Source organism: Thalassophryne amazonica, chromosome 1, assembly GCF_902500255.1.
Source record: "Thalassophryne amazonica chromosome 1, fThaAma1.1, whole genome shotgun sequence".
NCBI classification, from domain to species: Eukaryota; Metazoa; Chordata; class Actinopteri; order Batrachoidiformes; family Batrachoididae; genus Thalassophryne; species Thalassophryne amazonica.
The window spans coordinates 87,564,918-87,591,612 of record NC_047103.1 but is presented as its reverse complement, the minus strand read 5'-3'; the positions used below and the strand labels follow the sequence as shown (position 1 = coordinate 87,591,612).

The 26,695-nt window shown below is 41.7% G+C and overlaps 1 protein-coding gene across 1 annotated transcript in view; it reads left to right on the top strand.

The window, feature by feature from the left end:
• scospondin (subcommissural organ spondin) overlaps positions 1-26,695 on the top strand; it is an 852,118-nt gene that overhangs the window by 382,669 nt on the left and 442,754 nt on the right. The window contains 1 exon segment of the mRNA XM_034168739.1: positions 24,176-24,342. Coding sequence (XP_034024630.1) covers positions 24,176-24,342 — 167 coding nt within the window.

Here is a 26,695-nt window from a genome sequence, read left to right as displayed (position 1 = left end):
TCTTGGGGTTGTTCTCATCCTCTAAACATGGTAAGTGGAGTTGATTCCAAAAAACTCTATTCTGGTCTCGTCTGACCACATGACCTTCTCCCATGCCTCCTCTGGATCATCTAAATGGTCACTGGTGAACTTCAAACGGGCCTGGACATGTGCTGGCTTGAGCAGGGGGACCTTGCTACCCTGCAGGATTTTAAACCATGACAGCATCATGTGTTACTAATGTAATCTTTGTGACTGTGGTCTCAGCCCTCTTCAGGTCATTGACCAGGTCCTCCTGTGTAGTTCTGAGCTTTCTCAGAATCATCCTTACCCCACAAAGTGACATCTTGCATGGAATCCCAGACCGAGGGAGATTGACAGTCATCTTGTGTTTCTTCCACTTTCTAACAAATAATCATAACACTTGTTGTTTTCTACCATGCTGCTTGCCTGTCTGTGTGAGCCAGAATTCTTGCTGGTTGGCAGGTGTTCAAATACTTATTTGCAGCAGTAACATACAAATAAATAATTAAAAAAATCATACATTGTGATTTACGGATTTTTTTTTTTTTTTTTTTTTTAGATTATGTCTCTCACAGTGGACGTGCACCTAAGATGAAAATCAGGCCCGGCGCCAGGAAAAAAAATATTAAGGGGGCGATGAGTTTATCACAGGGGGCGGGGTCGCTTCCCCCCCCCAAAAAAAAGTGCGCACCGGAAGAGACGTGCCTCTGAGCGTGCATAATGAATTGGGTGCACTCCTGGAAATCTCGTGTATTTAGGCTACACCGTTGTAAGAGACTGAGTAAGAGTAAAGAGTGATGACAGTATTTTTTAAATTATTATTTGAACGTATAGACCCTCAGTCAAGTGATCTCCTGCATACCACACAGAGCCGGTGTTCTGTCGAGATGAGGTGCGCCAACTTTCGACACTCTGAGCTGTGACATACCTTCGTGTTGTCCAATAGGAATGACGCGTCGGGCCAAAACAAGGAAGACTCGTGGCAGAAACCACTGATCTGTACAAAATGGATTGGACCAATCCGATTGGTGCAGAAACCACTGATCTGTACAAAATGGATTGGACCAATCCGATTGGTGCAGAAACCACTGATCTGTACAAAACATTAACGTGTGACAGGACTGCTCATTTATGGAGCAGTTTTCTGAAGAAAAATCATTGGGAATGTTTTTTTTGTTGTTGTCTGTTACCTCAAAATTTCTGATTACTGTTAAAAAAAAGTTTAGAACACTTGTAATTAAAATAGCTAAATAAATCAATAAATGGTTCTTTAGAAACCTTTCATCTGTAAATTAAAACCACCTGTTATTTCATATTAGATCATTTCTTGTTTAACATAAGGAACCTCAGACATTTATTTTTAGACAAAATAACATGGAAACTTGTATATTTTTTAAGTCTGGTTGATTATTTATATCTCATTTCAACCAGAAAAACAAACACTAAATAAATACAAATGTTTATTATAAATGCAAAAGGAAATCATTTATCAATGACTGCAGTGTGATTGTAAAGTAGGATTTCTGTGACATAAACCTCATGATGAATTTTTTTATAGTCATTTCAACTTGTAATTTTGCCAAAATATGTAATTGGCTTTAATGTTGTTATCAGGACAGAGTCATTTCTAAAATATGAATCTGAGCACAACAAGTGGAAAGCTTCTACTTGTGCAAATGTCTTTTGACTTTGATTCGTGGACATTTTTAATGATCCATTCATTTATTGTTAAAATATAAAATGAAACAGCTTTTTTAAAAATAATAAAATAGTTGCTGTTCAAAGAGCCTTTTATTTAGAAGCAGGTGATGTTCTGCTGGATTCTCGGGACCAGATGAAGGTCTCTTCTGCAGTTTTTAACTCTGGTGGTGTTGCTGAAGAGCACAGATGTTTTCTTTCGACTGGACTTCGAGGTGTTCAGCTCATCAATGGAAGTTTGGTTGTCTGCACAGCAAATGTTCCTGATTGGGACAAATAAAAATATTTCTTTAAATATAAAGAAACACTAAACAGTTTATACATAAAAAAAGGGGGAAAAATGGCAAAAAATAAAACGATGGAAAAAACGCCAGAAAAAATAAGTTATCTAAAGCTGAGCTTTTGTGGTGTCTGAAAAAAGCTGTAGCTTTATTTGGTAAAAATAAAAAACACTGAACCATTTACAAATTAAAAGTGTTCACTCAGATCAACTGTGCTAAAAGGCTAACCTAATGTTAGCCGATCATTAAACCTTCACAGTTCAGTAAATGTCACATTTTATTTTTTACATTATTCTCACCTCAGTAAAGCTGCAGAACTAAACTCCGTTGGGCAAACTGGGACTTCGCATATATCCAAAAAGTGGGAGATTTCAGACTGAGTGGGTTTGCTCCATCACCCCGGCGGCTTGGATCGCTCTGCCCAGGAATGATGCCTGAAGGCAGGCTTCTCCCCGCTGTCGCGATTCGGTCGATATCCCACCAAGTCGTCAGTCCTCCGTCGGTCGGTATCACTCCGAAAAGTAGCTGAAAAAAGCTTCTCCCAGCAGGGTGATGGGAGAATCGTTCTACTGCTGTTTTTTAAAGGTTTTTTTGTGGTTCAGGCGACAGCAAATTCAAGACAGTGATCGCTGAACTTTATTCAGGTTGTGGAAACAGCCAGTGTGACGTAGCAATCTCCCCTTGCCGCTTCCGAAGCGATGCGTCTGACATCACGACGTGTTGGAAACGCACCGCCCTCTGCCGCACAGACAAGCGCAGCCCTCAACCTATCAAATCCCTTGAACACAGACACACGCCATATCCGTTTCTTTTAAAATTAATTACTTTAGTTAATTAATTTGGTTTATTTGTTATATATGTGATATTATTGAATAACTAATATTTTGCTATATTTTCCAGTATATCTTTTTCTTTCTTTTTTATTTTTTTGATAACTCTAACATCCGAGGGGGTGAGGTTGATGACGTGAGGGGGCGTCGCCCCCAAACGCTCCCTCGTGGCTCCGGCTATGATGAAAATTTCAGACCCCTCCATGATTTGTGGGAGAGCTTGCAAAATCGCAGGGTGTTCAAATACTTATTTTCCTCACTGTGTTTGTATATATATATATATATATATATATATATATACACAAACACACATATACTGTGATGTAAAATGGCAAAAGTAAAAATGACTCAGAAAAGTAGACGCTCTTTGCTCAGCATTCATCCTACTCTCACCTCTGCCTTTCCTTTTGTGCTGTAGCTCCAGTGTCCTCCCCATCAGATATTTAAATATTCAAGATCTAAACTTTAATTCGATTCAAACAGAGAAGTTACAGTATTTTGAAAATGGCATTAGAAGGCCTCACTTGGTGTGTTGACTGGATGTACTTGTGCATGTTGGCTTGTTCTGACATTTTGCAGTTCATGTTTTCAGAAGAGCCTATGTTTTTTTTTCAAAAGAAGCTGAACTCCCCCTTTCTCCCCTTTAATTTTCACCCTGTTTGCCTCCATATGGGCTGCAACTGTTTCTGCATGTGTGGTTTGGTTGTTCAAATAAGTTTTCAAATTCAAATTTTGACAAAATGACCCAAGTCATAGAATATACTCTTTAATCTTACAATAGTAAGTAAGTAAGTTTATTTATATGGCACCTTTCAAGATAAAAATCAGAAAGTGCTTCACATAAGAACAAATAACAGCATAAATATAAAATACCCCCAACTGTATGAGCCTTATGTTCTTTATAATTTGCAGTTTAGTTAATTATTAAGATCCTATTGTCTTACGAGTATGTACAATTTGTACATGTTCATTAAAGCCCCTCTAGCAATCATTCAGTCAATCAAAAACAATATTTGCGTTTTAACGACGTCTGCAGGAGGCCTTGCGTGTGCGTGTCCATAACTTTTTGACAAGAGTGAAAGTTGTGCAAAACAAGAAATATTTGTAGATCACTGTCTGCGTTTGCTTGTATTAATGAGGTATTAATTTAGTTAGCGACAATTAGCATGCACGCTAACACCGCAGAATGTCTTGTAAATGACTCCAGAGGTGTTATCAGGTTACAAAACAGCATTTTTAATTTTAGAAGTGTTTATTTCTTTCTAGCTTCTAGATAATATATGACAAAGAAGATATATTTACACACAGATGAAACTGAGTTTTTCATTTAGCTACCAGCCTATGACGTCACCAAGCTAACATCCTTGAAATGGCTTGTAAATAAGTTCAGAGGTTATTAGGTTCCAAAAATGGCCTTTTCAGTTTTATAAGTGTTTATTTCTTGCATGTATATGAACACACGTGCATTTAAATACACAAAACAAAGTGGTTTTGAAGCGGCCAGCCACTGACATCATTGTGCAGCTCTACTCTGATTGGCTGTAACCCCCACCACTCAAAATCAAAACGGAACAGATTGAAACAGAATGTGACTTTTTAATCTCTTATAGTATTTCTTAAAATATGTCAAGATTAGCCATCTTTGAACTTGTCCAAGGTCTGTGTCCCAAGAATGTTCCCTGTGATTTTGAAGACTGTGGCAGTAATAGGACTGGACTTATGCTGATCATAGACCGACGGATGGACGGCCCGACAGACCCAAAACCTTTGCAATTCCTGATGGCCATATTTAATGATCTCAGGTAACCAGATGAAACTAGGTAAATTCCAGCCTATACAAATGGGTCTTGAGCTTCACTTTAATGTTTCAACAGAGTCCACAGAGCGTAGGTCCAGTGGCAGTGCTTTCCACATTTTAGGTGCACAACCTCAAATGCACAGTCTCCCCTGGTCTTCAGCCTTGTCCTAGACACAACCTACAGGCCTAGTTCTGAAGACCTCAGAGGCCTGCTTCTCACATACGGGTGTATTAGTGTAATGATATTAGGTGGCATTTGACAGTGTAGAACTCTAAAGGTTAGTACCAGAATTTTAAATTGGAGCCTGAAATGGATGGAGGGGGGCAGTGCAAGGTGGAAAGAATCTGCATTACATGTGACCTCTTTGATGACCCCATAAGAAGCCTTGTAACTGCATTCTGGGCCATTTGTAAGCCATCCAGAGAGGACTTGCTACAGCTAAAAACAGCGAGTTACAGTACTCCAGATATGATGAGACAAATTCATGAATGATCATCTCCATTCTCAACCCTAGACACAATGCTGTTCAGACAGGCAATATTAAACAAATGAAAAAAAAAAAACAAGATTATTCCAGGAATGTCAAAATTAAGGGAATGATCGAACACAATGCAATGAATACAATGAAGCCAGGCCACCCAGAATAATGTCCAAATCATCAAAACAACCAAATTAGAAAGAAATTGATATTGTTTTGGAGGAACACAGAGCTAGCTAGCATAGCTGCGGACTTTAAAAACTTTTTTACTGCCCTGGATTCCAGGCTAGAAAACACACAGACTATAGTAACAGACCACTGACGATGCATTGTCTCGCTGGAGGCCAGTGCCAAATCAGTCAACCAGCATATATGTGCTCTAAAGGTGAGCTATGCAGCTTTAGCTGATAGCAGCAACAAGCTACTATAGAATTTGACAGACCTTGAAAGCCGGAGCAGAAGTAATAATATCTGAGTCATTGGCCTCCCTGAATTGATAGAGGGGCCCAGGCCCACAGCCTTCTTCTCTGAGCTTTTTGTAGAATTATTTGGGTAAGACAATTTAGACCCCTCCCCGAGCTCGACCAGACCCACAGGGTGCTGGCTGCCAGGGCATTGCCAGGTTTACGGTCATGGCTGGTAGTCATCTGCCCGTACCGCTATCAGATAACGGACCTTATAATACGGGAGGCCCACAAGAAAAGAAGAGGAAAACTGCAATATTGATGTACCCCTATCCTGATTTTCAAAGAGTATGTTCCAGAAGTGGCTGAGGAATGCTCCAGCTGTCGGACTGTGATGGCTGAACTGTACAACCTCTCTCCCAGGCCTGCTCTACTCTTCCTGGCTTGCATCCAGATAACACTCAGCGACAGGACACAGAAAAGGTTTTCCGCCCCAGAGGAGGCCGTGGCACTCTCCTCAAGTTACAAATAGAGACTGAGCCCTAGCTAGCTTTGCCAGCTTAGCTAGGCTCAGCTAACAAAACATATGCTATGGTGGCTCCAGCAAAATGCAACGACACCTTTGGGTGTAATGCTGACCACATATGCCCGTCAGATTACAGGTATGACTCTTTTAACCTTTTTAACTGGCTCGATGTGGCCATATGAGGCTGAGAACTCTTCATATCGGACTCTTGGCAACTGTCCCACTGTGATAGCCAGGGCTAATTCACCAACTGTGCCTTAGTGTTGGGCAGTAAAGGACAACACTGATTTGCAAATACAGTGGTCCCTCGCTACAACGCAGTTCACCTTTCGCGGCCTCGCAGCTTCCCTTATTTTTTTTAGTCCAATTTTGCATGCTTTTTTTTTTTTTTCAGCGCATTGTGTTCTGTGTCCTCATCAAGCAGGCCGGTCGCGGCACCATGAAGAGAGAGTACGCGCATTGTGTTCTGCGTGTCTGTTTATAAGAATCTTCTCGCCCAGAAGAAAAAAAGAGCGCCAACAACTACCCATCATAACTGTGTTCTTCACTCGGAAAAAGACACCTGCACCGAGGTGTGACTCAGTGGAAAAAGGCGCGACAGCGGCGAGGCGCCAGGACAAAGAGGCGCGATCAGAGGAACTGTGAAATACTGGTCAGTCACTATTAATAATTTCTTATGTGTCCAACCTCGTAGGTTGATTGTTAAAGTTAAATTCGTTAGTTCTAAAAGCCACCATAATTATTTATAGGAAAACGTTCTATTTTTATTTCTCAAAAAAATGTTTGGGCCTGAAAACAGGTTGGTCTTATTTTTCTACTAAGGTTTGAACTTTGAGAGTGTTTACACAGGAGAGAAAAGTGAGAAAATGTTAATGCCTGTTTGAGAAAAGTGTATAAAGTGTGTAGTGAGGGGTTTTACAGCCTTAAAACGTCTATAATAATTGTAAAAAATAACGCTGACTACTTCGCGGATTTCGCCTATTGCGGGCTATTTTTAGAATGTAACTCCCGCGATAAACGAGGGACCACTGTAGTGTCATATGCAGGAACTGAATGTTGTACATAACACCTTTAAATATGAAGAAATCACACAGGTGTTTTGTTTAGTTTCTTTTGAACAAATCACACATTTGATTAAAGCGATTTGCATTTTGTGACACCTTGATCTTGGAACCACATTTTTTTTTCTTTTTTATTTCTTTTTTCTTTTTATATAGCGCCAAATCGCAACAGAGTTGCCTCAAGGCACTTCACACAGGTAAGGTCTAACCTTACCAACCCCCAGAGCAACAGTGGTAAGGAAAAGCTCCCTCTGAGGAAGAAAGCTCAAGCAGACCAGACTCAAAGGGGTGACCCTCTGCTTGGGCCATGCTACAAACATAAATTACAGAACAATTCACAGAACAATTCACGGACGAATATACAAGAAATGCTGTTCGCGCACAGGACAGGAGGGTCGCCAAGACAAAGACAAGTCCCATCTCTAGATGGAGCTGCACCTTAAACAGAGAGAAAAAACAGAATCAGGCATCAGAAAGACAAAAAATACTATATAATTTGCCAGCATTAATCAACAAGAAAAACAGAAGAAATACTAAGGTGATCGCCGGCCACTAGCCCTAAGCTTCACTAAAAGACCCAGAATTTAGGTAAAGTCGAGACCACGGCCTGCTCCAATTACTAATAAAATGAATTAAGAGTAAAAAGCATAAAACAAAACTGTACCAGTATGCTAGCCATATGAAAGGGAAAAAAGTGCGTCTCAAGTCTGAACGTGAAGGTCTCCACAGAATCTGACTGTTTTATTGACGCAGGGAGATCATTCCACAGAAGAGGGGCACGATAAGAGAAAGCTCTATGACCTGCAGACTTCTTATTCACCCTAGGGACACAAAGTCGTCCTGCACCCTGAGAATGTAAAGCCTGGGCCGGTACGTAAGGTTTAATTAGGTCAGCTAGGTGTTGAGAGGTGCCAGTCCATGAATAATTTTATAGGTTAGTAGCAGAACCTTAAAATCTCATCTCACTGGGACAGGAAGCCAGTGAAGGGATGCCAAAATGGGTGTAATGTGGTTGTACTTTCTGCTTTGTGTCAAAAGTGTGGCTGCAGCATTTTGAACCAGTTGGAGACCCTAATGGTAGACTGCGGTAAACCAGAAAATAGAACATTGCAGTAGTCCAGTCTAGCACATTTTTGCACATTTTGGCAATCACAGCAAATACACTTGGGACTTGGGACGGTGATCAAGATGGCGCCTGTGTTTGGCTTCGCCGTCGCTGCTGTCCGCGTACCTGTTGTGTGTGTGTTGTTGATTGTCATCCTGCTGGTCTACGATGGTCTTGCTGCTCGCTGTGTGTATGACCGTCAGGCTCTGCTCAATATCCGAGCTTCTATGGAGAACTATGGGGCTTCATTCTCATCTTCTTTTGGTGATGAGCTCTTTCGGTGGCCTCCGTTTGTGCCGTTAGCCGGTGATGCTAGCGCCAGTCAGCGCTACAGGAGCTCCCGCGGATGCAGACGAAGGCGGGGGAGAAGAGCCGGTGTGCAGGTGAGGCTGAGGCTGTTCTGGAAACGCGGAGTTGTGGGAAAATGTCGTCGATCCCGTTTGATCAACTTGCTTTCTCCGGAAGTGTGGATGTACGGCCCATCTCCCTCACTGGATCATCACCGGCGGCCCTGCTGTCTCCGTCAGGTGTTTCCTGATTTTCCCGTGGCTGTGGTGGCCCCCCCCGCTGGCGTGTGAAACCCGCAGGCGAAGTGGTTCGTCTCCGCGGGTCCTGTGTGCCTTCCCCCGGCAGTCTGCTATGGAGAATCCTGCTGCAGCTCCTCTCAGGATGGCGCTGTTAAATGCACGCTCCGTTGCTAACAAGACTTTCATTTTGAATGATTATATTCGCTCCAAGGACCTGGAATTTTTGTTTCCAACTGAAACCTGGCAGAGGGAATTGGAACACGCCCCCCTCATTGAACTCTGTCCCAAAAATTTCCGATTCTTCAGCTCGCCGCGTTTGTGTGGACGTGGTGGCGGACTTGCTGCGGTCTGTAGGACCAGCTTTGTGTGTCGACGTGTGAGTTCAGAATTGTTTCCATCTTTTGAATCACTGATTTTAAAAGTTGGGAGAACTATTCCTTTTTATTGTGTTTTAATATATCGTCCACCTGGTCAATGCACTTCCTTCCTCAAGGAGTTTAGTCACTTTTTATCTACAACTCTCAAGCTGTCCAGACTTTTAACTGTTCGTGATTTTAATTTCCATGTTGATGATGCTTCAGATAAATCTGCTGCTAAATTCATCAGTCTGATGGAATCTTTCAACTTGATCCAACACGTGTCTGGCCCCACACACAGCAAAGGTCATGTTTTAGATCTTGTTTTTACTCTGGGTCTTAATATTGAGTCTATTTATTCTGAGGATATTTTTATTTCTGATCATGTTTGTATTCTTTTTAATTTGTCTCTTAATCTGGATTGTCCGTCTGCTCCTCCTGTGATCTGCTCTCGCATTTTTAATCATTTTACTGCAGATGTATTTTCTACTGCTTTTAACCTTGATGAGTTGTTTAGTTCAGATGATGTTGATATTTTAGTTAATTCTTTTAATCTTCATTGTCTCTCAATTTTGGACAGAGTGGCTCCTTTTAAAACCAGACACGCCCCTCTGAATAAGTCCTCCCCCTGGATGAATGACAGTATTCGTAGTGTTAAGAGATCATGTTGGAAAGTGGAGCAGTTGTGGAAATCTACAAAGCTCCAGGTCCACCTCCTTCATTTAAAGGAGCTTTTAATCTCTTTTAATAATATGGTGAAAGATGCGAGGGCTGCTTATTTTTCCACTTTAATTTCTAACAGCCGACGGAATCCAAAAATTTTGTTTGACACAATCAGAGACATTGTTACACCTGCATCTCCTGCTGCTATCATTCAGTCAGATGAAGACTGTGACAATTTTTTGTCCTTTTTTATCAGCAAAATTCGTGATATCAGGGCAAATATTAATCCCTCTCTTTCTTCTTCTGTTCCCTATCTTACCCGGCCATCAGTTCTGGATAGTTTTAAACCTATATCACTGAAAGAGCTCACTGGTCTGGTGGACAGATTGAAACCTTCCTCCTGCCCACTTGATATCGTCCCTACCTCCTTTTTTAAAAAGGTCTTCCATTCTATTGGCCCGGTTGTCTTATTGATAATAAATAGATCACTGCTTTCCGGCTATGTCCCTCAGTATTTTAAACAGGCAATTATTCACCCTCTTTTAAAAAAGCCTAATGCTGATTCTTCACTCCTTCAAAATTTTAGACCAATTTCAAAGTTGCCTTTTATTTCCAAAGTCTTAGAGAAAGTGGTGGCCAAACAGCTTAATGAGGTTTTAGCTGAACATAATATTCTTGATAAATTCCAGTCTGGGTTCCACCACTTGCACTCTACAGAAACTGCCCTTCTCAGAGTTTCAAATGATATTTTAATGCGCAGAGATGCAGGTGAATATTCTGTGCTTGTCCTTTTGGATCTCTCTGTAGCTTTTGACACGGTGGATCATGGAGTCTTAGTTGAGAGACTAAGGACTTAGGTGGGCATTTCTGGGTCTGCTCTGGACTGGTTTTTGTCTTATCTTTCACACAGGACTTTCGCTGTTGCTGCTGGTAAATTTATGTCCTCCTCTGCCATGCTATCCTGTGGTGTGCCTCAGGGTTCTGTTCTGGGACCTATATTGTTTGCTCTATATTTGCTCCCACTTGGTCATGTCTTGAGTAGTTTTAAAGATGTCTCCTACCACTGTTATGCGGATGACATCCAGCTGTACATCTCATTCACTCCTCAAACGGTCTCTAGGGTATCTGCTCTTCAGAACTGTGTTGAGGTTATTGGTGACTGGATGGCAGCCAGTCATTTGTCCTTAAATATAGCAAAGACTGAGGTCCTTGTTTGTGCCCCTGATGAGTTTGTTCCCACTGTGGTTGGGAATCTTGGTTTTCTGGCCCCTTTTGTTCGCTCAGCAGTGAGGAACTTGGGTGTTACGTTCGATCACTCCCTCAATTTTGACGCGTATGTTACCCGCCTGGCACAGTCTTGTTTTTTCCATTTGCGCAATATTGCCCGTCTGCGCAACATTGTGTCTCGGGCGGAGATGGAGATGATCATTCATGCATTTGTGTCATCAGGTTTGGATTACTGTAACTCTCTATTTTTTAGCCTTAGCAAGTCCTCTTTGGACCGCTTACAAACAGTTCAGAATGCGGCTGCGAGGCTGCTGACGAGGTCATCAAAGAGGTCACATATAACCCCAATCCTCTCCTCCTTGCACTGGCTCCCCATCCATTTCAGACTCCAATTTAAAATTCTAGTACTGACTTTTAGAGCTCTGCATGGTGAAATGCCATCTTATATCACCGAGCTATTACATCCATATGTGACAAGTAGGTCTCTGAGGTCTTCGGACCTGGGCCTATTGGTTGTGCCTAGGACAAGACTGAAGACCAGGGGAAACTGTGCTTTCGAGGTGGTGGCACCTAAAATGTGGAATGCATTGCCTTTGGACCTACGCTCTGTGGACTCTGTTGAAACATTTAAAGTGAAGCTAAAGACCCTTTTGTATAGGGTGGCTTTTACCTAGTTTTATAGTTTTATGTTTCTGCTGTTTTTAATTTCTCTGTTCTTATGTGAAGCACTTTGTGATTTCTATCTTGAAAGGTGCTATATAAATAAACCTTACTTACTTACTTACTTACTTTGTGTCACAGCTTTTCTTTTTCTTTCGTGTGTCACAGAGAGCCAGTGCATCTCTGTGACGTGCACTGTGGCCAGTGCCTAACAGCCATGTTAATGTGACAATTCAAATGAATCCTATGACACATGAGGTGGGCTGTTAATGGATGTGTGATTATTTGCCCAATCTGGACGTTCGCACGCGATCACAAGCACTATGCGTCAGTGCATCCCTGTGACGTGTTGACACATACTGTGGCCGTGTGGCCGGTGTCCACAGCTCTATTAATGTGATAATTCAGATGAATCCTCTGACACATGAGGTGGACTGTCAATGGATGTGTAATTGCATGCTCAATCCGGATGTTCTTGCGCTATCACAGGCGCTGTGCGTCATTGTCACGTGGGATATAAGAATATAAAGAAATGAAAAAACAATCAGGTGATCGAGTCTTTGAGTCTCAGAGGCACACAGCATCTTGCATGGCTCTGAGACTCACAGACTCACCTGACTGTTTTTTGTATATACTGATTACTTGTGTCTAGGAAAAAAAAAGAACAGAGAAAACAGGCAGGTCGGTCACGTGGGTGTGTCTGTGCGTCTCAGAGCCGCCGTGCTCAGCTGATTTCCAGAGAGAGAGCGAGAGAAGGAATGATTGATACACAATGGAGCACAACAGTTGCATGCAGGCCACCTGAACAGCTGATTTACAGAGGGGAGATGAGTGACACACACAGTGTATCATATTTGCCACACCCATTCCACTCTGAAGTGCCTTAATAGAAAGAGTGGCGACATGACGAGTTAAAAAAAATTGGTCACGTGACTCGTGGTGCCATCTTGGATTGAAAATAGCGTTTGCTGTTGAATGTGTCTGCATGTAAACCAAACTACTTTATTTATTTATTCACTGAAAATGACCAGTTGCTGTGCATTTGGATGCACAAATAGACACAGCAAGGGCTTCAAGATGCACAGATTCCTCTCAGATCTGAACAGAAGAAAAATTTGGGACAATAAAGTCAGTCGTGTGGGATGGAAGTGACATCATCATCAACGCTTTGCGAGGTAAATTTATTGTTCAGTCCCATGTACAGTAAAACTCACTTAAATCGTCACTGTATAAACCAGATATTCGCAGGCACCGGACAAAAAAGTCCCAAAGTTTTTGTATTGTTTTCCAAGTAACAGCACCATATATTCACCGTATATCTTCAACCTATATTCAATTGAATACACCACAAAGACAAGATATTTAATGTTCAAACTGATAGACTTTATTGTTTTTGTGCAAATATTTGCTCCTTTTGAGATGAATACCTGCAACACGTTTCAAAAAAGCTGGGACAGTGGTATGTTTACCACTGTGTTATATCACCTTTCCTTCTAACTGTTGGGTATTTTCTCCTCCAAACATTCTTAAAACTTTTAACAAGACAAACAGAGTCAAGAAACACCAGTGAGACAGAAAGTCAATTTTAGCTCGCGAGGAGTGCAAGTCAGGCTGTACACCAAAGCTACACTAAAGTCTGGCCTGCGCTCCTGCTCTTTTATTTAGGACTTCCCTACATACATGGGCGGTACAGCTCCTAAGGGGAGGAGTGATAGCGCGTGAGCTGTTGCCGCAGAACCGCTGATTGCACAATACATTCAGGACTTTCAGAACCTTTTTAATCTTGGGCTCGATTAAGATGTGTTTAAGACATCTAACGATTAATCACACTTCTTCTGACACAAGGACTAATGTATCATAATCACACTGTGGTTGGAACATTCAATTCTCTATTCTTTATCTCACTGCTCCGCTTATGGCTGCATTCTGCCTGGGTCATCTTCACATGTCCTGAAAAAGAGCTTAGCGTGCACACAGAGATACCACAACTTGCAGAAGCACGTCATGTCACATATCTTAAGTAACCTTCACCATCACATCAGTACAGTACACTTTATCAGAGCAGAGAGAACTACATTCTACCAGAGCAGAGAACACAAAACATGCATGATAAAATAAAACAGTGTATCTACAGAATAACTCCAACATTCCCCTCTGTTTATCATGCATTCCAACGGTATTACAGCTTCACCTAAAAGTAAACAATTGTTACTAAGCAACCACTTCTTATTCAGATTTTCAGCTGCAATTTTCAGGCACCACAGACTTTAGGTGCGTCAACAAGTCCTTGGCTAAAATGGGAATGGCTTTTACTGGGAGGAGTAGGTACACTAAAGCACAGTAGCCTGACACATTCCTAGGCAATCTGTCAAAAATTCTATTATCTCCACACCACCACCACACGTCACTTCGGCTGACTGGTATAAATGAACCGTTTATCTGTATTATTCGACTACACCACTTGTCTTACTACATTTTCAGCTAAAGCTTCATAGGCTAAGAGTGTGTTAACTCATCACGTCAACAGTTCAAGCTTGAACTGGAGTTGTGAGCTTTTCAAAATCATCATAATTCTCAGTACAGTCATTATAGTTTTCTCCACTAAGGTCTGACTGTTTCAATGCTTGATATCTTGGCATAGTTTGTTGGAAGGCCAGATTACACTGTACAAATGTATTTGACACCATTTTGCCAACCATTGTTTTGATATAAGGGATCACACAACACATGCAAAGTCCAATCAGAATTAGGACTATAATAACTGGTGTCACCATTTTCAATAGTAACTGCCAACATGGTCCTGAAGTCAACCAGGACCAGGGATTCCACCGGTTCACGGCTAGGGTGTCTTTATGCATTGCATCACAAAGTTTATTCAGCTCTTCCAATGCGTCCTGCATATCCACTGAATGAATGGAGTCTGGGATGAAAGTACAGCATGTTGTGTTCAGCAGAACACAAACTCCTCCCTGTGAACCAGTAAGCAAGTCTAAAACCATGCGATTTTGCATCACCATGGTACGTAAAGCATCTATTTCAGTGTTTTGAGCTGCTACTATTTTTTCAGTTACATTCATGAACAGACCCAATCGATAATTCAGAGTTTCAATCATTAATGAATTTTTTCCCACTCCTATCCAGGGGAACAATGAATGTGCTATTTTATCTCCTACAGACCACAATTTTTGGTCCTTTGGTACATCCGAGCCCCACATGTGATCATGTGGTAACACATCTGGGTATATCAATCTCCTCCGTCTGGTGCTGCCATTCTTCTCTGTGGAGGTCCTTGGCACTACCACATATGTATGGTCAGTCACCTGGGTAGGTGCACACACACCACCCCAATTTGGTGGGAGACTCATGTACAGTCTGGAACCACAAAGCCAATAGATGTCATCATACACCGGAGTACCATTTACAGGTGGTAGCAAAAACTTACTAACATAAGCACATGATTCATCCGTTCCCCATGGACAGGAGCCTGTATAATTACATCCCCGTCCAATGTGATGAAGATAAGTACCATCCACATATTATGTTTTGGTTAGGCTTAAATTATTTGATAAAACATACGTTTGGGTACACAGACGTTTCTTAATTTTACCTACAGTTTTATTCCCTGTCCCGTAAAAGCAAATCGGGAATGGCCGTTGTGATGACAATTTAACGTGATGATATTTTTGCGTTTCCCTTCAGTCTAGTCAATGGAGCAGCACTTGGGCACGCTTGTACGTCCTCTGTTGAAATCCCTATCATATAAGTGGTTGCACTGAGGCAAGTGGTGTTACATCTTATCAGATTTGCTGAGAACTGCTGCCCCCGAAATACAGTTTGATTATGCATCCGTATGATAAGACATTCTGTCACCCTAGCAGGGTACGGTTTAGCCGTCAGAGCTGGGTGTGTTGAGGATATAGGTATTTGCGAACAAACATAACAATTAGTAACGTAATTCCATAGCCAATAAATGAACATATCTGTACCACATATTAGTATGGTATATATGAGGGTGTCCATCTGTCTCATTCACATTATGAATAAACCTCTTCTGACGTTGCTTGCGTTGTTCTCTGGCTCGGTCCACAGTGAGCTGCAATTCTTGGGTCAACCACCAGGCCAGGAATCCGAGGAGCACGAAACACACTAAGATCACAACGCAACTGGCTGCCCTACCAACAGTCCGGCAGCGGCGGCACTGAGCACGCCGCTCCGGGGTCTGCTGTAGTTCAGTCATGATTGCTAGGATACAGTGTTGTTAACCAACCTCACCTAATAGTGCAAGGATCTCCCTGCTTCACTGGCATTGAGACAATCTATTACTAATTAAATAGACTCCCTTTGTAGCCAGACTTCCCCTTACACTGTGGAGGCAGCCAACACACGCTGTATCTTACAGTGATGTATCCACGTTGATCTCTCCGCTATCTTTACTGCAGTTGGTGTTGTTAACAGCACTTGGTATGGACCTTCCCAACGAGGACTGGACCAGTTCTTCCTCTTAATCACTCTGATGAACACCCAGTCTCCTGGCTGGACTACTGGAAGGCCATCCTGTGGAAGATCAAAATTATTCGGCAGTAAATGTGTTTAAGTTATCTCTTTCTGTGTTAATGTCTTTTTCATAAAATTTGCTAATGTTTGTTCCTCATCTGCTGTTTTAGTATCCATGTCAAAATTGGTAGACGATATGGTCGTCCATAAAGTATCTCAACTGGTGTTAACCCTGATGGTGTTGGTGTTATTCTCATATACAATTTTACTAGGTCCAAACATTCAATCCAGGTTCGTTTTGTCTCTTCCGTACATTTCCTTAATCTTATTTTTATTGTGCCCTTTGTCCTTTCCACTAATCCTGCACTGTGTGGGTGGTAAGCACAATGATGTTTTAACTTAATTTTCATGTGTTCTGCTACTCTTTGTACAACTTCATTTACAAAATGTGTTCCATTATCACTGTACAATGTCTCTGGTATTCCATAATACGGAATAATTGTCTTACACAGTGCTTTTGCTACTGTTAAAGCATCTGCTTTTTGTGATGGAACAATTTCTACCCATTTTGAAAAGGCATCAATTAATACTAGACTGTATTGATAAGGTCCACATCGATTTAGTTCAGTAAAGTCCATATGGACAATTTGAAAAGGATACTGTGGTTTGGGAATTGCCCTCTCTGGGGTCTTATACTTCCCTGTGGGTTGTGTTTCAATCAGGTAACACAGGCTTTACAAAAAATTTTTTTGAGTATAAATTAAATTCATAGGTAGTAAAGTATTGGTCTACCATATATACCATCCCCCCCTGTCGACACACCCGTATGTCGCAATTGCAGCTGCTTTGAATAAGCTTTTGGGTAGGATGGGTTTGTTATGTATACAATAAAGTCCTTTGGGGTTTGGGGTTGCCCCATTTTTCAACCACAAATGTCGTTCCTGCGCTGGTGCCTGTTTTTGCATATCCAATAAAAGGTCAGAATCTATTAATGGTTCATTGTCTGTCTGGCAGGCGATAAGAATGTATCCAAACGTTTGGAATAATAGCCAACTGGTTTATTTTTATTACCATGTTGTTGTAGCAAGACTGCACACATGAATCCCCGTTTTGTGTCCACCATGAGAGTGAATGGCTTGGCATAATTGGGCAGAGATAATACTGTGGAACTCACAAGTTCTTGTTTAAGAGCTGTAAACTGTTCTTCAGCTTCTTTATTCCACTGTATTTTGTCAGTCATATCCATTGGTATAGAGTGTATTAAATCCTGCAATTTCTGCACCATCTCTGCATAACATGGAATCCAGGCTCTGCAATAATTACAGATACCTAGAAAAGTCATCATTTCCTTTTTCTGCTTCAGGTTTTAACGGATATTGTTTGATCCGTGGTCTCCAATCAGATCGTGGTTTAATTTTGACTGGCGGAATATTTTTCAACAGTCCTACATCTGTGGGTGCTTTCACCCAGAGATGAGGAGGCAGTTTGGCCAATAAAGTCTCATCTTCCTGTGTCAACAACACAGATGTTGTTAAATTTCAATCATCCAGATCTACTTCATGTATCACCGGTGTCGTTCAAGCACTTACAAACTTGTATTTCCGATACAAGCCTGTGGATGGACTGAAATCCCACACCGACATTGCATCTGCTTCATGCCAATCAGTTGCTTCCTCAGCTATCTTAACAATTCCTCCAAGGTCCTTCCAGGACTGAGTGTCTGCCCTTATCAGTGAAATATGCGGCACAGCCTCAGGTTTTCCTCTGTACCATTTGTCTGCACTTTGGGTCAGCACTACACTACACACAGAGGTGGTTTTTCTGTCTGTGTATAGGTGTGCTACTGTCTGTAATTCTGATGGAATTTTCAGAAATCCTGCTCCATACCTTTCATCCTTTCGTGGAGTGAATAGTATAGTTATGTGTAGATCTTTAGGTGACATCATTACTACATGTTCTCTGTTTTCACAGGTCATCAGACCTTCCTCCAATAATTGTTCAGTTTGTCTCAATTCCGACAGATCCAAAGAGCACTGCCAGGCCTGGGCCAAATTTGTATATACAGTAGCGGGCTGCCTTTTTTGTTTTCAGATTTCTTTCTGCGTGTATGGCGTGGTCTACATACTCTTGTAACCCAGCTGTTGGGAACATTATCATGTGTTTGTCTACCCATGCTCGGATATCTGATCTGGAGTTGGCATGGAGTGCATTTTTCAATTGTTGTTCATACACGCTATCATTTTTCAGTGGTAGAAGACCACTGTGCACTTTAAAAACTTTTTCCATTTGATGTCGATAGTCTTCGAATGGTTCATCATCTTTCTGTTTTGTGCGATTTATTTCTGTGTAATTTGACTTCTGCTGGTATTTCTGCTTAATTCTCAGCAATAGTGCGGCCAATCGATCTTCCAATTCCTGACTATCATGGGCTAATGGAGTGTGGTCTGCCTCTGCAGGATCCCAATCTCCTTTTACATCAGCCCAATCCTTTGTCACAGTTGCCATTATGACTTGTTGAACTTCATCCCCTCTAAGATTGTAGGATTTAACCAAAGCGGTTACGTCAATAATGTACTGGGCTACATCTTCTCGTGGGGGAGTTACACCTTCCACAGCTGCCTTAACGTCTGCTTGTGTCCAAGTTCGGTACACAAGAATAGTTCTTGGTCCTGACGTATGTGGATTTGCCACATGAATCATTGGATAGACTCCTGATCCACCTGGTTCCTGATCAGCCGGTGGGGCTGATGGTCCAGGTTGTTTTCTTCATCTTTTGGTGTTTTGGATCGTGTTCTCATGACGTGTTGTGTAGGGTCTACATATGATGGGGGTTGTCCCTGTGGTAAATCTGGATAGAGTTTATTCTCCTTTATTTCAGCTTCTGGCTGACTGTGTTTTGTAGTATCCAATTTTACTACCATTTCTACTTTTGGAGCCGCAGGCCCTGTCTCATTATCTTCTTGTCTGTGAAACATCACGTTCCCCTGCTCCTTCTTATCATTTACTGTTTCTTTCTGTCTTTCCTTTGCTTCTCTAAGGCCCTTCTTTCGTTTCTCAACTTCTCTTTCCCATGCTACAATTTCACCTTGACCTTCTTTTTTTTTTTCAAAATTTTTTTTTATTTGTTCACAACTTTTTCTCATACTGTTCTTTAGTTTAGTTAATGACTCTTTCTGCAGGCGTCCATCAAATCCATGATCTTTTATCCACGTATCTAAGTGTTTTGTTGAATTTGGATCAATTTTATTCATGTATATCCAATCTTTTGTTTTTAGATCGTCCCGGGACTTAGGTCTCTCATTTTTACTGTTAGATTTTCCCATTTTGTGTTTTCAGAACGTTTTAGACCAGTGATGGTTTTGCCCCTACAGGGTCCTAATCCACTGGTGTTGTTACAATCACAGGGTAGTAATCAACTATTCTGAGAAGTGCGTTCCCTTTCGCCACCCCGGAGGGCACGGGAAGGCCTTGCCTTTGCTTCTTCTCAAAACTTACTACTTACTTTCCTGTGAGATTTTCATAGAGGGGAGTCGAAGTGACTCCACACTCTCACTCAGTCACCTTTATTACACTCACACACAGTTATTTTATTTACACAAATACATAGAAACACTTTTAATAACTGTACGCGTATTCTTAGGCCAGGGGAGCTCGCCCTCCCGTGGAATTTAACTAATGTCCTGCATTAGGGGAGTCCACCATCCGTGCGATGTTTAACTGCCTTTTCACTGTGCACTTATTTCTAACCGGTATTTCCTTTACGTATTAAAACAGAGGAGTCCGTACCCTCCTTCCGGAATTTAACTACGTGCGTCCTTCGCTAACCGTAGAGGAGTCCGCCCTCCTCGCGGAGTTTAACTGCTTTACATTAACAGACGATTCCACGCCATCGCTTACGGAGTTTAACTGTTTATGTGATCACACTTTTATTCCCTACCGGTACGCGTATATAAACAGAGGAGTCCGCACCCTCCTTCGGAATTTAACTACGTGCGTTCCTCGCCATCGTAGAGGAGTCCGACCTCCTTACAGAGTTTAACTGTGTTTCATTAACAGACGATTCTGTATCATCGCTTGCGGAATTTAACTGTTTATGTGATCTGATCACCATTCATTCAGTACTGTCACAAAGAAATTTTACTCACTGACTCGACTTCCTGTCTGTCTTCTTCGGGAAAATCTCGTCAACCAGACGATGCCAACGGTGGTCGACAATTGCAGACACGATCAATCGATTGGACCTTGGCCAAGGATTTACGTCTGGACTTGACGACCCCCGCCGGACACCTCCGGTATGTTGGAGGTGTCCAACACTCAATAAGCATTTGGAAACTGAGAACACCAGTTGTTGAAGCTTTGTATGTGGAATTCTTTTCCATTTTTGCTTGATGTGCGATTTCAGTTGTTAAACAGTTCGGGGTCTCCATTGTCGTAATTTGCGTTTAACAATGCGCCACACATTTTCAGTGGGCAACAGGTCTGGACTGGAGGCAGGCCAGTCTAGTACCCGCACTCTTTTACTACGAAGCCACGCTATTGTAACACGTGCAGAATGTGGCATGACATTGTCTTGCTGAAATAAGCAGGGACGTCCCTGAAAAAGACGTTGCTTGGATGGCAGCATGTGTACCTTTTAGCATTGATGGTGCCATCACAGATGTGTAAGTTGCCCATGACATGGGCACTAACACACCCCCATACCATCACAGATGCTGGCTTTTGAACTTTACACTGGTCACAATCTGGATGGTCTTTTTCCTCTTTTGTCCAGAGGACACGACGTCCATGATTTCCAAAAACAATTTGAAATGTGGACTCATCAGACCACAGCACACTTTTCCAATTTGCGTCTGTCCATTTCAAATGAGCTCGGGCCCAGAGAAGGTGGCAGTGTTTCTGGAGGTTGTTGATGTATGGCTTTCACTTTGCATGGTAGAGTTTTAACTTGCACTTGTAGATGTAGCGACAAACTGTGCTAACTGACAATGGTTTTCTGAAGTGTTCCTGAGCCCATGCGGTGAGATCCTTTACACAATGATGTCTGTTTTTAATGCATTGCTGCCTGATGGATCGAAGGTCATGGGCATTCAGTGTTGGTTTTTGGCCTTGCCGCTTACGTGTAGAAAGTTCTCCAAATTCTCAGAATCTTCTGATTATATTATGGACTGTAGATGTTGGAATCCCTAAATTCCTTGCAAAAGAATTTTGAGAAACATTGTTCTTAAACGTTTGCGCTATTTTTTCACATAGTTGTTCACAAAGTGGTGATCCTCGCCCCATCTTTGCTTGTGAATGGCTGAGCCTTTTGGGGATGCTTCTTTTATACCCAATAATGACACTCATCTGTTTCCAGTTAATCTGTGAAATGTTCCAAACAGATGTTCTTTGAGCATTCAGCAACTTTCCCAGTCTTTTGTTGCAACTGTCCCAACTTTTTTGAAACGTGTTGTAGGCATCCATTTCAAAATGAGCAAATATTTGCACAAAACAATAAAGTTTATCAGTTTGAACATTAAATATCTTGTCTTTGTGGTGTATTCGTTTGAATATAGGTTGAAGAGGATTTGCAAATCATTGTATTCTGTTTTTATTTACATTTTACACAGCGTCCCAACTTCATTGGAATTGGGGTTGTAGGAATGATGTTTGCTTTGCACTGTGCACTCCTTTGCACTGGGTGGAATAGAACCTGGTATGTTTTGGCTCATGAGCAGATCCTTTGTCTTACACACCTTGAGTGTTGCATCACTTTAGTAGAGGTTTCTCTTGGTCTCGCAATCCATACAGCTTTATTCCCGGCAAGGTCGCAATTTAGAACTAGAAATTGGGGGGGACAAAGTGCGAGGCCTGCAGGGCCAAAGCCCATAGGTCCATAGGCCCATTGGCTTCTGGGGGCCTAAAGCGGCCCCCAGAAGCCAACGGTTTCAAGATAAGCTCAGATGCATTTTGAGCATCCAGAACAGTAATTTTAATGTTTTGAGAAAACCATAAAGTGGACACCATTTGACTTATGCCATTTGAAACTGTGGATATAAGTACTTTATTCTGAGATTAGCCAGCAATGATTTTATTAACATCCTGGTGTAAATAAGGTAAATAAGGTAGTACATGTGTAGAACTCAAAAAGAATGATAAGTTGAGTTTTCATTAAAAAAAACAACTGCAATGTGGTAAAATGTATTCATAAAGATGAAAGAACAGGCTCTTAATAATTATTAACTATTGCATACTGTATTTTTTTTTCTCAAGATTGGTTTTTGCATAAGTTTGAAAAAACAACAGATCATAAGTTTAGGATAAATTACTTATCATGAATTTAATTTTCAAAGTGGCACTAATGACAACACTCATACTGAACATAATTTCGCTTGCATAGACTGATTTTGGAGATCAAGCAATAATTGCAGATGGGCTTTCTGAGGTCCCAGATAGCTTTTCTGATTTCCTTTTCTAACTTTCAGAATTTAGTAAATTAGCATATGGTCCATTGATACTTATGTGTAGACACTAGTCCCTAGAGGCAACTGTTTTTGGTTTCAAATCTGGGCAAATGCAGTCCCAGAAAATTCTGAATGTGACAAACAAGAAACAGGTGTTGTAAACAAGTCAATGCTGCTAAAAATACAAACTTGCAGAAACAAAGATACTATTCTGACATGGTTTGCACATAAGACTGGCATAGTATGTTTCAAGTACACACATATACAGTAGTGTTCAGAATAGTAGTAGTGCTATGTGACTAAAAAGATTAATCCAGGTTTTGAGTATATTTCTTATTGTTACATGGGAAACAAGGTACCAGTAGATTCAGCAGATTTTCACAAATCCAACAAGACCAAGCATTCATGATATGCACACTCTTAAGGCTATGAAATTGGGCAAAGTCCCCCGCAAAGTCCCTCTGTTAAATAAAAGACGTGAAGAAGAAGTTACAATTTGCCAAAGAACACATCAACTGGCCTAAAGAGAAATGGAGGAATATTTTGTGGACTGATGAGAGTAAAATTGTTCTTTTTGGGTCCAAGGGCCACAGACAGTTTGTGAGACGACCCCCAAACTCTGAATTCAAGCCACAGTTCACAGTGAAGACAGTGAAGCATGGTGGTGCAAAGATGGTGCTAAAAAAGCAGTTTGAACATAATAGTTTTGAGTTTGTAGCATCAACAGCAGATGCTACTATTATTGTGAACACCCCCTTTTCTACTGTTTTTTTTTTACTAATAGCCCAATTTCATAGCCTTAAGAGTGTGCATATTATGAATGCTTGGTGTTATTGGATTTGTGGGAATCTACTGAATCTACTGGTACCTTGTTTCCCATGTAACAATAAGAAATATACTCAAAACCAGGATTAATCTTTTTAGTCACATAGCACTACTACTATTCTGAACACTACTGTATGTCAGAAGGTGGGGGTTTACTTTTCATGTTTCTACGGCTGCTGTGTCCTTGCATCTTGTGATATGGCCATTATATTTCTACTTTCAGTCTTCTTTGAACTTTGACTTGTCAAAGTCATTGCTGGTGTCACTGGCTGCTGTTTTCACAGTATTTCTGTTGTCAGCTGCTGTTGTTTTCTTGGTCAAACCATTTGATGTATTGTGGTTTCACAACTCACTGATTTTCATGTTACCTTTTTTAAACAACAGCTGCAGTCATCACAGGTAAAACTTGAGAGTAAAACCGAGGGTACACGCTCAGAGATATTTAATGACAGAAAACACGTCAACAATTATATGCTCAAACATTTTTGCTGTCCTTAAAATTGAGTTGTCTTGTGTATAATGTGTTGTTTTCAATGCTATATTGTTGTCAATATGTAAATACCAGGGAATAGAAGTCAGCTTTCTAAACTTATAATGATGTTGTGATCTCAAACCCAAATTTCTTTAGTGTACAGCAAAAACTCAGACATGTCCTGGTTGTTCCATTACTTCTCAAAGGGACTATATTTCACAATAAGTAAATATTAAATACTAAATGTATGTAGATCATAACCAGATGCAGGAAATTGTATTCAGTATGTGCAGTTTGTGCCTGTGTGCTGATATGTCGTTGTACAGAGGTGGGCTGCCCTCCTGGCAGGCTGTACAGGGAGTGTGAACGAGGTGAAGGCTGTCCATTCAGCTGTGCTCAGATCAGTGGGAGAGAGGGCTGTTACTCAGATGGCTGTGAGGAGGGCTGCCACTGCCCCCTACAAACCTATCAACACCATGGACTTTGTTTGCAGGTAAGTTACCTGTCATCTGAATACTTTTATCATTTTGACAGATTTAAGGTCACACTTTCCAAAGAGTTTGAAATGACATATTGAAATTCGAGGTCTGTCCAAAAAGTAATGGACCTTTTTATTTTTTTTCAAAAACTATAAGGATTTGAATCACGTGTGATTGCATCAGCCAAGCTTGAACCTTCGTGCACATGCGTGAGTTTTTTCACGCCTGTCGGTTGCGTCATTCGCCTGTGGGCAGGCTTTGAGTGAGCACTGGTCCACCCCCTCGGATTTTTATTGTCAGGGAAATGGCAGAGTGACTGCCGCTGTGCTCCATGAAATGTTTTTCAGAAACTGTTAGAGTCAGCCAGTTGTAAACCATTCGAAAGATTCAGATGGCTTTCGGTGAAGATTCTGTCGGCGTCACACGGATTAAGGAGTGTTAAAACCTTTTTAAAGACAGCCCACAGCGGCGGAGGGCACGCGGTGCACCGAGCGGCCATCGACAGGCTGGAACGACCAGATCATTTCTAAACTGAACGCTGTGTTGATCCGGGACATCATGTGACTACCACAGAAATGGCAAGAGAGCTGGACATAGCACTTTTGCGGTACATTCCACTGTTACAGGAGATTTTGTAATGAAAGACGTGCGGAGGATTTCGCGCGTCGGCACGGAGCCGCTCATGGCAAGCAACAAAAAAAAAACACCTCCGTGTTGGAAGTCTCACAGGACATGTTGTGGCATGTCCAGCTGTTACACAATTTCTCGGATACTCACTCAACTGAAAAGCCATCGAAAGCCGTCTGAATCTTCTGAATGGTTTCCAATGCGCGAAATCCTCTGCACGTCTTTCATTACAAAATCTCCTGTAACAGTGGAATGTGCCGCAAAAGTGCTATGTCCAGCTCTCTTTCCATTTCTGTGGTAGTCACACGATGTCCCGGATCAACACAGCATTCAGTTTAGAAATGATCTGGTCATTCCAGCCTGTCGATGGCCGCTCGGTGCGCCGCGCGCCCTCTGCTGCTGTGGGCCGTCTTTAAAAAGGTTTTAACAGTCCTTAAGCCGTGTGACGCCGACAGAATCTTCACCGAAAGCCATCTGAATCGTTCGAATGGTTTCCAACTGGCTGTCTCTAACAGTTTCTGAAAACAATTTCATGGAGCAAAGCGGCAGTCGCTCTGCCATTTCCCTGACAATAAAAGTCCTACAAGGGGGCTGGACCAGTGCTCACTCAAAGCCTGCCCACAGGCGAATGATGCAACCAACAGGCGTGAAAAAAGTCAGGCATGCGCACGAAGGTTCAAGCTTGGCTGATGCAAGCGCACATGATTCAAATCCATATAGTTTTTGAAAAAAATAAAAAGGTCATTTACTTTTTGGACAGACCTCGTAGTTCAATGGGAAGTTATGCAGGATGACCCCAATTGTAGCCCACAAGATGGACTGTCTGTAAAGAACGTGGGATTTATCAGGGCTTGAATTCTTAAATGCCTTAAGGCATTAGCTGAAAGAAGGAAAAAAGTCACAAAGCCACAAATTGTCAAGGAAAAGTGGACGAATGAGCCGGCACTTCTTCCATCACCGAAAAGCCTGCGAGTGCAGAGCGAAACGAAACCGAAACTAACAAAAGAAAAACTAAGCGAACTTCTTGACAACAGGTCTGTCTTCACAGCAACTTGTGCGCGCACATGCACGTTGCAACCAGAGATGGCCGCAATGTGCGTAAATAGTTAAAGTAGTTGATCAAACATTCTTGCCGCTATTGTTTCTGTATGAAAACATTGCTTTTTGTCCCACACATGGATGAGTCGCGTTCAGCTTGTTGGATCTTTAGTTATTGATCTGTTCAGATATCGTCAATGTTCGTGCAAGATGTTGGAGGTTGGAAGTTGGAGGAAGTTGGACGACAATCAAATGGAATGCTGATGGTACGGGAACTACGCAAACGATGAGGAACCGTCAACAGAAAACAAAACGGATTATGGACGAATTGAGGTTGTCATCAGGATGCATTCACATTTTTCAACAGTTTGAAAATTCTGACGAAGCGCCAGCTACAGAAACAAAGGTAGACGACAGTTAAACGATGTCTCTGTAAGTCAGCGCAAGTCCAGATTTTTGTTTTGTTTTGGCTCGGTGTCCTTCATTAGTGCCATGTTACCGGGGCTTTATGAGGAGGACATTGGTGCTGTGGGGTTGAGGGTGAGGCACAGGTGACAGCAAGATAAACACTGAACAGTAACAAGAGTGGGCGTGCCTCTGCTGAAGACTCATTCTGCTGTGACAAGAACTGTCCAGGTGCCAGTGTAGATTGTTGAGCAGGGTTGTGGATAGTGAGTTGGCTAGAATATAAATCAACATGGG